This window comes from Astyanax mexicanus, chromosome 1 (assembly GCF_023375975.1).
Source record: "Astyanax mexicanus isolate ESR-SI-001 chromosome 1, AstMex3_surface, whole genome shotgun sequence".
Taxonomy (NCBI): domain Eukaryota; kingdom Metazoa; phylum Chordata; class Actinopteri; order Characiformes; family Acestrorhamphidae; genus Astyanax; species Astyanax mexicanus.
The window spans coordinates 108524591-108537196 of NC_064408.1; the positions used below are offsets into that span (position 1 = coordinate 108524591).

Here is a 12606-nt window from a genome sequence, read left to right on the forward strand (position 1 = left end):
AAGACTGGCCACATGTACAGCATAAATGTTTGTCGCTTAGATACGCTGTGGCTTTAACCTTATTTAGTGAATTTTGTACATTCCTGTCCCTCTCCTCTGTGGTTGGGTCTTTTTCTGATGTGGTGTGTGAAGGGACAGATGTTTCGAAGCAGAACAGTGTAACGTTATTCCGTGCTGCAGGTGAGATGTGTGTGTTTTTAACGCAAGCTACTTAGATCTTCAAAGTGATCTTCAAAACTGTGAGTTGGTCTGTAAATGTGCTTCGGTTTCAGACAGGGCTTTGAACCCAAAAGCGAAGAGGAAACAGCATTCGACAAGCGTGTAATAATATAGCCTTCTCTGCTGCACACTTACATACTTCACACAGCCTGTTCAGCCCACTGACTGGAAGTGTGTGTGGTATTCACTCAGTGGCTCAGGTTAAACTGGGAGTTCAGCTGGTTAGTAGGGGGTGGGGGTGGGGGAGGGTACAATACAGTATATGAGGTAAACAAATAACGTCATGCTTCCTATAACAGTATATTCTCCTATAGGACACATACAGTATATGAATATACTGTATTGTACATTGGTACTGTTTTTGACTGTCTTTCCCCATTGACTTAAAGGAGAACTCCGGTGCGAAATTGACTTTTGGTGTAGTAAAACATGATAAAGAGTTCTAACCTTTGTTGAATAGCCCATCTCCGCTCTCCTGCAGCTTTCTGAGATCCAGTAATTTTGTGCAGTTTGTACAAACAGGCTAGAATGGGTTTTAATGGGGCATATTTTGCCCCTGCAGATACAGCGCTTTTTATACCGTTATCCAGGCTTGAAGTAGCTCCACACCTTTGTAGAATCCGGAGAGCTCTTTCATTAAAAACAAGGCATTAAGAACTTTAAAACTACATAAGACGCATATTAAAAAAACACTTTTTACAACCCGTAGCGTTCGCTACATCTACGGGTGCTGCCATCTTAAAGTAAAGTCTTGATCAGTAGAGTGAAGAGCACCACATTTTTGACGGAAGTACATGCTGTGTTGCTGTGTACATGAAGAACACGCGGCAGGGATGTGTGCTGTGCTCAGAACAGAGGAGAAAGCGAAAGGAAAAGAAGACAGAATGGTTTCAGGTTATGCTTTTCCAGGCTGCAACATTACGTGCTCATCACTTTACTGATCATGACTTCTACTTTAAGATGCCCTGGAGATTTACCTATGCTATGGGATGTAAACAGTGTTTTTTATTAAACTTCTTAATGCCTCGTTTTAAATGTGAGGGCTCTCCAGATTCTACAAATGAGGTGTGGAGCTACTGTGAGCCTGAATAATGGTCGAAAAAAGCTGTTTATCTGCAGGGGCCAAATATGCCCCATTAAAACCCATTCTAGCCTGTTTTGACAAATAAAATAAATTACTGGATCTCGTAAAGCTGCGGAAGAGCGAAGGTGGGCTATTCAACACAGGTTAGTACTCTTTATCATGTTTTACTACACCAAAAGCCAATTTCACACCGGAGTTCTCCTTTAAGAACAGTCCTATCAAAATTACTTTTAAGTATTAAAAGTATTAAAACATATTATTTTTTTTTTTGTGTGTTTTTTCTTCTTCTCTTATAGGTGGAATTGCAGCCATGCTGTGTTTTTGTGCCTAACGACACCCTGCCCTGTCCCAGCACCATCGTGTGTGGTGATATCCCAGGCACAGTGCGCAGCTGGTACCACAGCCAGGTCTCTATGCCAGGGACTTTGGTGGTCTGCCTGCCCCAGGTCAACATCCTCAGTGCTGGACACAAGCACATGGAGCCCTTACAGGAAATCCCTTTTACGATCCCCAGACCTGTCCTGGAGGAAGGTAAGAGGAACTTAGACTGCACATACAATGTTTAGCTTTGAAAGGCCTTCATTCACGGGCGGGTGGTTGTACAATTTTTGTGTGCATTAATATAGTACTTTGGAAGCACGGTGGCTTAGTGGTTAGCACATTTGCCTCCCAGAGCTGGGGTCCTGGGTTCAAGTCCCTATCTGGGTGGAGTTTCCATGTTCTCTGCATGTCTGTGTGGGTTTCCTCCTACAGTCCCATAGTTTTCTCCCACAGTCCAAAAACAAGAAGATCAGGTAAATTGGATACTCCAAATTACCCAGAAAAAAATTGAATACCCTAAAAAAAATGCCTGTATGCCCAGATATGGATTGGCACTCTGGGTCAGTTCCCCAGTGCCCGATGCAGTCCTACAGGTAGACGGTTGTTCCGGTTGAGAGTATGCTGTGTGTGATTGGCTGCCACTTCTCACTAGTGTGTGTGAAATGTAATTGTAAGCGACATTGAGTGCCTTAAGTGGCAGAAAGGCGTTATATATGTGTAATTGTAAGTCAGTAAGTATCTAAGTAAGTAGGTGGTACTCCTAGTCAAATAAATAGTAGCACCCAGAAGGGAGTGTTGGATTGTAATACTACCAGGAGGGACTTTAGATTGATATATGCAATATTTATTGAGCCACCCATACAACAGTACTGTGTAACACATGTGTAACGCATGTGTAATACAACATACCAGACATTTCGTCATGGAGTTTCCAAGGTTTCCAATGATGTTCTGTGATAATCTATTCCATGCAGCTTGAAGTTGTTCAGATTGTGCTGTAGGGCTGGAGTGTTGATATCTTGTCCAATAGTATCCTAAACTTTTTCAATCAGGGATAGGTTTGGCCATGGCTTAACATTTCTGTATTTAAGTCAAGCTCTTCAGATTGCATAGGTGTGTGAACAAACATTGTCCTGTCGGAATAAAGCACTGGACAAAAAATGTATGGCCACTGGTTGCAGAATTTCATTAATGTGTAATATCCATTGGTAATCTAATGCAAGACTAAAGCAGAATGACATGAAATGTTTTACATTTGCAATATACACTACTTGAGTGTGTGTAACTTAATCAGTCTTGATTTTAAATGGCACTAATGGTCAAATTTAAACAATTTATTTAAGATATATATATATATATATGTAATGCCATCTAGTGGCTTTTTTGGTAGCAGCAGTGTGCACTATTAAAACAGCAACGGGCAACATAAAATAAATAATAAAAAAATACAGGAACAGTCATGTACAAAATAATAGAACAATTAGAGCCTCAACAAACTGAACTCTATCCTACTATAACAGTTAAACATGAAAAATAAGACTTGAGAATGACAAGTTGTTTTCTTTAATAAATGTATATTATTAACTTTATCTGAGAGAAAGATGCTCCTTAAGGTACCAAAACTATTAACATATTTGAGGCTAGACAAAACAACTGTTATTTTTATATATTTTAAGTTTTTCTTTAAGAAGATGAGAATGTCCACATTCTCTGGAGAAAGGGCTGCTCTTTGAGCTGTCACAATGCGGCTACAGTGTGCTGCACCATTTGTGTAGCGCATGTCGATCCTCTTTTTGACTTCAAAGCTCGAGACCATGACATAATTTTGATCGATTTCGATGAAATATCGAAATCGTGACACCCCTAATGTTCATTATTAAATTATGCAGAGTAGACCTGTCACGATAATTACGTTATCGACTTACTGTACAATAAATGGACATGACCTCAATAATATTTGATATCTTCTGTTGTATACTCACTATAAATAGTAGTAGGTGTAGTAGACTGCAGTAGGTGAAGAAACAAGTATACATATTCCAAACTATGATTAATTACAAATTTTGTTGTCTTTAAAAGGGTGTAATTGCTTTGATATGTTATTCTGTTATCATTATATCAATGGCGTTTAGTGGTCTTAAAATGTCAATAATATAATTTATCACGATAATTTGTAGGACAATATATCGCCCACAAAACAATATTGTAACAGGCTTAATGCAGAGGAAATGCATGTTTTATAAAGCTGATGTAAAAGCATCACAGGAAAACATGAATTCAGTATAGGCCTTCCACGCTTCTGTTCCTCTGCAAGATTCATAAAACTGTACGTGTGTTTGTAGCGCTGAATGTCTCTTAAATCCAGATGTGGTGTGAAGCTGCCGTGCCATCTGCAGCCCCGGCGTATTGCTCCCCCTACACATGTTGTGTTTGGAAGCGATGATGTAAGCGATGGGGAGGAGGGCAGGAGAAAAAACAGTGATGTCACTGCACTGTCGTTCACACTGTAAAAGTTAACAGTGCGTTTGTTTAGTGAGGCACCGGCCTTCATCTGCTCTCCTTTAGACTGGACATCAAAGCATATGCACGACCACACCATAGAACCACAGAGAACATACGGATACAAAGCAGAACCCTCGTTTCCATTAGCTTACCCTCTTACAGGACTGAAGCTTTCTGTAGTAACTCCTGCAATATAGCAGTTATAACACACTGTAATCTTCTCTAGTATGCTAGTTTCAGTAGGGACAGAACTTAATACTGATTGTGAAACTAGTTGGAAGTTAGTTGGGATTTTTCTGCTAATAACAAGCTGAACCAGAGCATATGCTTCCACCACCATGCTTAACAGTTGCAGTGTATTTAGAGGTGACTATATGCTACAGTTGCTAGTTGTTTTTATTGTGAGTGTACACTTGGGTTGAGTAATGATTTGTACACCTGTACATACACTGCATGAGGCTATTATATATGTATATTTTTATGTGTTTGCAGGTGATGCATTTCCATGGACTGTGACAGTAGGCCAGTTCAGTGTTTACACACTGCTGGGGCATCAGCGCTCCCTCTCCCTGCTGGAGCCAATAGGCTGTACTTCCACCCTTGCAGTAACATCCCATAAACTGCAGCCTGGACCAACATCAGGCAATACCGCCCCTGACTCCAGACACGCCTTCATCATCTGTCTGCATGTAGACCTACAGACTCTTCATCTGAAACTCTCCAACCCACAGGTACAGTATTACGTAACACCTCACACAACCTCACCCTGTGTAGTCCAATCAGATTTAATTTACATCAGAATTATGTAGACCTTTTATTAGGAAACAGCAAAATATTTTCTTTACAATTAAATTGTAAACTGTAACTTTGAAATAGCATATTTTTTTACACTTTAAATCCGGTGCGCCTTATGTATGACTTTCATCAGTCAGGTTTTAAGGAGCAGTAAAGCCTCTCCAGCAGTATTAGCATTACCCGCTAACCTGGCTAAGCGCTAGCTCTTTCACCATTTAGAGGTGAGTGTTTTTGGCCTGTAGCCTGCTGCTAACCACAACTAGCACTGCTGGAGCAGCATTAGCATTCGCTACTAACCAGGCTCTTTGCTGTTCAGAGATGATTATTATTGGCCTGTAGACTGCATGTTTACTGTCTTAAAACAAGCTACGTGGGGCGAACCACTAGCTAATATCGCCCTGGCTTACTGGAACACTAAGGGTTCCTCAGTGTATCGCTGTCGGACATGCTAGCGCTAGCGGTTAGCCGCTAATCATATTATTGCTGCACACAGCTATAGTGGATATCTGAAAATCTAAGCTTACTGTAAATAAACAGAAGCACTTTACACACCCAAATAAACAGTTTTCAAGAGATAAATCTGTGTAGATGAACATCCAGCACTCGTTTGACTTGAAATTGTTTTTTTTTTTTTAAGTTTTTGTTTTTTAGAATTATAGTTTTATTTACTTACCACCCAGAGATGATTCCTGCTGAATTAGAAGGAAAACATGGTGACACCCCTGTTCCTTACTAGTGTCCTTACATAATGCATCTTATAATCCGTTGCATCTTATAGTGTGAAAAATACGATACACAATATTATTTTGACACGTTATGTCAAAACAACTGTAGCTAATTAAAAATAAAAAACATATTTTTTGTCTTGAAATATAAATTAATTCAAGCTGAAAAGTGTTCCCACACATTCAGATACTACAGGTATCTCAAACTGTACTGGGAAGCATATATTTCAAACAATTTTGGGAAATACTGTTTATTTTTGGGAAAATACTTTCATCACAGCTACTATGATTTCAGTCTTGTGAGGTACAGTATGAAGTGACTGGCAGCTGCAGCAGCATCCCAGAGCATGTGCTCAAAGAATGTGATAACTAACCGCTATATCCTGCTCTATTACCCTAAACCCCGGAGACCCCCAAGGCTGTGTTTTGAGCCTTCCGCTGGACACTTCCACTCGCCCACAACCGCACTGCCAGACATCACCGCAATTACATCATGATGTTCCTTGATGACACTACAGCTGTGGTGCTCATCTCCAACAGTGATCTTAGTTTAACTTAAGTTCTGGTAAAAGCTCTTACTGAAAGTCAAATACATGTAGACTTGCAGACACTTTTATAAATCAGTAATTGACAAAAAGAGTGTCGTCATTAAATTTGGACCAGGTAAGCTTCATAAATACTCTGAGCCATGGGCTCCTCTACAGCTTAATACAGTTGATGCCTGTGAAGCAGGAGAAGACTATAAGAATGTAATTACCGTATCAGATAATAAGACACACTATCAATAAACATCTATTTTCTGGTCTATTTTCATACATAAGGCTCACTGGAATATAGGGTGCATTATACGACACTAGTAAGGAACAGGGGTGTCGCCATGTTTCCCTTCTAATTCAGCAGGTAAATCACCCTGCAAAACTAAGCTAAGTTAAGTAAACAAAAATATAATTCTTAAATCAACACTTTCTTTTAAAACGAGTGCTGGATGTTAATCTACACAGATTCTCTCCTAAAAACTGTTTATTTGGGTGAGTAAAGTGCTTATGTTTGTTTTAAAGTAAGCTTAGATTTCCAGATTTTCGGTAAGGCTTGGTGCAGCAGCATTAGCATTAGCCGCTAACCACTAACTGGCTCCCACCAGAGCTACATTCACTCAATATATAGATAAAACAGACAAAGTAAATTAGTAGAAAATGATAATGATGAAACACTCCAGCAATAGATAATTCTAAGTAAAGAATATATAAAAAGGAATGTAACCAGTGTGTAACAGAAAGTGAATGGTGCAGTAACACCTTTATTTGTAAGAGTGTAGAGTTAGTAAACAAGCTACAAATGCTCTAAATGGAATGTAAACTAAATATAATGCTGCAAATTATCTGCTTTATTTAATTGTGCGTTGTTTTGTTTATCCAAAGCCAGTCAAATGGGTTTCTTTTTTATTTATAAGACATTTGAACAGTGAACTGACTGCTTATTTTGACTTCAGATGAAATGCCAAGTCTCATCGCTTGCATTTGAGGTACTTTTTGTTTTGGTTAAAATGAAATGAATATCAGCATCTGGTTCTGCACTGTTGTCTTCATGTCAGTTGTGCTAAGCCTCAGTACGAGACTGATTGAGTGTACTGTTGGGACGTGGAATTGTCTAATTTAAATGCTTAACAATGGTTGCCCAAAACAAATTACACAACCTAATCAGAGCCAGAGCTAAGGAGGGAGAGAGAGAGAGAGAGAGAGACAGAGAGAGAGGGAGGGAACAATGTTTTAAAGTAGAACAAAAGTAGGAAAAATACAATTTCAGTCTAACTTTTCAACATTTATCTCTTTCTCTTAAACCTATCACTCTGTTTTATCAGTTCAGCTCCAATCCTTTCTTTCATCATTCCCTGCTCTTTCTCATTTCTCCCGCTCTCAAATGATGTGTTAATTTTCAGCAGAGGTTGCTGAAGCTAATAACAGTTAATCAGTGCTGCAGTGTGTAAGATGTGCTGCCAGAACCAAGAACAAAGGGACCACCAGTCTCTCCTGTCATGTGCTGAGTGTGAGAGCGGGGGGTACACGGAGAGAAAGAGAGAGGGTTTGGCTCACTGTGTACCGTACATGTTTCTGACGTACTCTGTGCATTGATGCTGTAAGCCATGTGGCTTGTGAACCAATCGTAGTCAGGGGGTGGTCCCAGGACAGGTGGTGCAGTAATTAGGAGTTCTGTTTGACAGCTGGTGCACACCACACCTTACAGACTTAAACCAGTTTCTTTAAAATGTCGTCAAAATCAATGTATTTTGCCAGCTTTGATATGGATGGAGACTCCTGAGGACAATATAGCCAATAGTTTAAGCAAAACATGGCAACCGCTCTATGGACATTTACATGCAGTCTAATAATCCGTTAATATTCAGACTAATAGCACAATTGGAATAGAGCACGTCCATGTAATCACCTCAATCAGTATAGAGTAGTCCAATTGAGGCCATTCTGAATACAATTTTTTTTTATATCTGATTGAACTAGGGCGGCAGCAAAGGATTATTTTAGTAGACAATTAATCTGTCGATTATTTTTCAGATTAATTGATTAGTCAAAGATTATTTCTGCCATGTTCTCCATCTCTGTATGGCTCCTGTGTCTAGCTCTATCTGTCTTTGCTTCAAATAGATAGAAACAGCTGAACAAGGGATTTAAATGCCCTTCAAATGTCCAAAACTTGGATTTAAATGTGGAAATTGCTGATATTCAGTGAGGAAATGTGTAATCTGTTGTGTTTGGGCACTTTTGGAGACGCAGGCAGAGTTATGTATAAACTGTGTGTGAATGTCCCCAGTGTTTTATGTAGGGCTGCAAATTAACGATTAATCGACTATGAGCATTTATAGTAGAACATTTTTTATAATCAACATTGTCGATAATATTGACTAATCGTTGCAGCCCTGCATCAACCAAGGTGGATAATCCTTTAAATAATCAGTTAAATAGAAGAATAGTAACCTTGTGATCACCTGTACCTGATTAGATCCCCAATCGGAATGTTTAAGTACGTATTGCGCATATACAGCATGTGCAGCACGGTGGAAGTTTACAAAGCTAAACTTTACTCCTTACTTTTATCTATTGGGATTGGAATCCAGTTGAAGACATGAAGGACATAAGCTCTTCGTCTCGCTCCTTCTTTAACAAGAAAATATGAATTGGTTTGTCCTGAGTCCACCATAATTTTAACACTGTTGAAGAAACAAAAATACCAACTGCAAACATTGGAAACATAGCTAGTTATCCAGTTGCTGTTGCTCCTTTTACGCTGGCTGGCATCACGTGTTACATAATGCTTGTTGTCATGGTTACGAGTACACTATAGCTATACTATGACACGTGCGCGTCATGTTTGACTGGATTGCTTGCAGAATGCATATAAAAGAGTTTACTTGGACTGTTGGGGAAAATGTACACATGTGTGTATATATGTATATATATATATATATATATATATATATATATATATATTCAATATTCAACACTTCAGTCAGATTATACAATCAGAATCAATTATTTAATTTAGAGGATTGGAGAAAAGCTTTGCTAATAAAACATAGCCAATAAAACCAAAAGGAAGTTATGATGGAACTTGTTTCAAAAAATGTTTACAGCCATTTAATTTTTTTTTGTAGTAAGCACATTATCATGACCTCCTCCACTGTTGCCATGTTTGTTTGTTGTCAGAAAACGTAGACTCTGAATTGCTCTCTAGTGAATGTATTGATTAAAATCTATGCCAACATAAAGAACGCATAGTAATATGTGGGCAGTGACGGTTACAACTGGCTTAAAGGCTTGTTAAGGCTTGTTAAGGTTGTGTTAAGGCTTAAAATAGATTACAGATATAAAGACAAAAAAAATAAACCTAAAAAATCTGAAAGGTGAAAAAAAACAAATAGAAAACAATCAAAATTTAACTTTTAGAAATTGACAAGACAACTGTATATACACTATTATTGACTCAAATGAAATATGCCACCCTTTACCCATCCCTGCACCACAACTATCCCTTCCCACCCAACCACTGACCACACATTTACACAGTATATACATAAGACAGACAAAGTCTATTACTAGAAAGTGATCATGATAAACGAAGTATCTCTACATCTTTAATTTCATTTAGACATGTCCTCATTATACCTGGATTTGCTCTTTTGAAGATTCTAAGTAAAGAATATCTAAAAAGGAATGTAACCAGTGTGTAACAGAAAGCGAGTGGGGCGGTAACACCTTTTTTTTTTTTTTTTTTTTTTAAGAGTGTAGAGTTATTAAACAAGCTACAAATGCTGTAAAGGGAATGGAATGATTCCTGTCGGCGGCGCGAGCAGTCGCAGCGGCCACTCCGGAAGCAAAACACAGTGCTTTTGTTTGTTTTTCTGTGTAAATAATCCGATCTGAACTCGCAATCATGCAAAAGTTTGCTATGGGAACAACTTACGACCGACAGACCCTGCTAGACCTGCAAAATCAACAAAAATCTGTACTTACAGACGGTCTACGAGCGGAGCTACGCGCGCTAGGCCTGCTAAGATCCGCGGCGTTTCCTGAGCCTGCTAGCCGCAAGAGGTCTCTCCGCAAGCGTTGCGCGAGGAGCCGAAAGCGCGGTAAGAGAGCCGGAGTCTGCGCTAAGCTAATGGCTAACTCCAGCCGGCCAGCGGTTCCATCTCTCCTTCTCTCCAACGTTTGCTCCCTGCCGAACAACTTGTAACTCCGTTCCAAGGGGAAGGATTACACTCGAAAAGAAGGGGTAGGGGTAAGGGGTAGGGCCAAGGGGAGAAATGGGATTCACCCCAAGTTCCTCGGTGTTCACATTGCAGAGAACCTCACCTGGTCCCTCAACACCAGCTCCATAACCAAGAAAGCCCAGCAGCGCCTCTACTTCCTGCGGAGACTGAGGAAAGCACATCTCCCACCCCCCATCCTCACCATGTTCTACAGAGGGACTGTAGAAAGCATCCTGAGCACCTGCATTACCGTCTGGTTTGGGAATTGCAACACCTCAGACCGCAAGACCCTACAGCGGATAGTGCGGACAGCTGAGAAAATCATCGGAGTCTCTCTTCCCTCCATCACCGAGATCTACACCACACGCTGCATCCGCAAAGCCACCAGCATTGTGGACGACCCCACCCATCCCTCACACGGACTCTTCGCTCTGATCCGTCCGGCAGAAGATACAGGAGCATCCGAGCCTCCACTACTAGACTCTGCAACAGCTTCATCCACCAGGCAGTCAGACTTCTCAACGCACAGAGACAGAACTGAACTCCCACCCCACCCACCACTCACCCAACACACTCGCACAAAACTAAACTGTACACCCCCCCCCCCCTTTACACAAAACTAAACTGTACACCCCCCCCCCCTTTACACTCACAAAGAACTGAACTTCACCCACACACACACCCAGTCAGCACACAGAGGCTGACATGACTTTATTTGCTGCACTCTTAAAAACTATAAACTCTGCCTCAGTAACTGCTGTGATTATATATGTTACAGTATGTCACACATCTCTGCACCTTATCCCCACTATACACTTTATTATACCGTATCGGTACTGCACTGTCCTGTCTTTAAATTGTCTCGTCCTTTGTATTTATTGTATTTATTGTTATTTAGTGTTATAATTTTATAATTTTATGTTGCACTGTCGTCACTCCTGCACTTTATGTTGTCTATTGCTTGTTGTTCTATGTTGCACCATGGTTCCGGAGGAACGTAATTTCATCACACTGTGTACCTGTACTCAGATGTAATGACAATAAAACTGACTTGACTTGACTTGAAATCAAATATAATGCTCATATAATTATAATATAATTAGCTGATTTATTGAATTGTGTGCTGTTTTGTTTATTCAAAGCCAGCACTAAAACTCTCAAACACAGGTATCAAAACCTCAAACCCAGTGCTTTAACCACAGAAATATGTTTTCAAATATCAAAAACAGACCAACGGCATAGTTTACTTGAGGCTGCTTAGATGTGTAAAATCTCATGTTGTTTTCTTACTCCTGTATGTTTCATTAACATATTACATGTCCCTGTAGAGCACATTACTTTCCGCTCTCAGTAACCAGCCAAGTGTACATGTATATCTGATAGGAGGAAGAAAAAAAAAGCACCATGGAAGTCTGGGAGTTTTAGGATAAAGATTAAAGCAGTGTGACTGTGTGTAAAAGAGAGATCTGGAAAGAGACAGAAGGAGAGGGACCACCAACCCTGTCACTTGTTACTGGCAGAGTGCTGTGCCTCAGTTTCCTGAAGGAACACCCAGGGAGCACAGTAGCTATAAACCTATCACTGTAATTCAATAGTGCAGGCAATGTGAAACAGATTTTGCCCTGTTTATTGTTTACGACCTTTGGGTGGTTTACAATTGGAGTATTCACTTTTTTCCTTTTAATCCATGCTACTGCATTTTACAGATCTTTTGATCTCAATTGGTAGATCAAAGGAATATTAATGTTGGATTATTATGATCAATCAAAATCTCTGATGATCAATCAATCAACCTTTATTTTCACTCGTGAATACATTGAGGGTGACCCTCATTTACAATGCAGTTGAGCATTTACAGTATAAAAGAGAAAAATAAGAAAATTTGAAAAATGATGAGGACTAAAATAATAATTATATAAAAAAAAGAGAAATACTTATTTTAAATCAATGATTATTATAGATGAATGCAATATATATGTAAAAAGAAAAAAATAATGATTCTAAAAGATTAAAATTAAAAAAACATAAAAAGTAAAGAATTTATATAATGTAAATAAAATATAAAATAAATAAAAAGACAGTAGTAAAAGTAAAGTAAAATGATTAGAATGATAATAAATGCTAAAATGAATAATATAATTTTAAAATAAAAAAAATAATAATAACAAAAAGTAATAAATTAAATTAAAAAAATAATAATA

The 12606-nt window shown here is 39.1% G+C and overlaps 1 protein-coding gene across 2 annotated transcripts in view; it reads left to right on the plus strand.

Moving 5' to 3' along the window:
- Nucleotides 1-12606, plus strand: part of LOC103040889 (intermembrane lipid transfer protein VPS13B) — a 315108-nt gene that overhangs the window by 177786 nt on the left and 124716 nt on the right. For both annotated transcript variants that reach the window (XM_049463977.1, XM_049463976.1), the window contains exons 23-24: nt 1600-1834; nt 4619-4857. In XM_049463977.1, coding sequence (XP_049319934.1) covers nt 1600-1834; nt 4619-4857 — 474 coding nt within the window. The remainder of the gene's footprint in view (nt 1-1599; nt 1835-4618; nt 4858-12606) is intronic.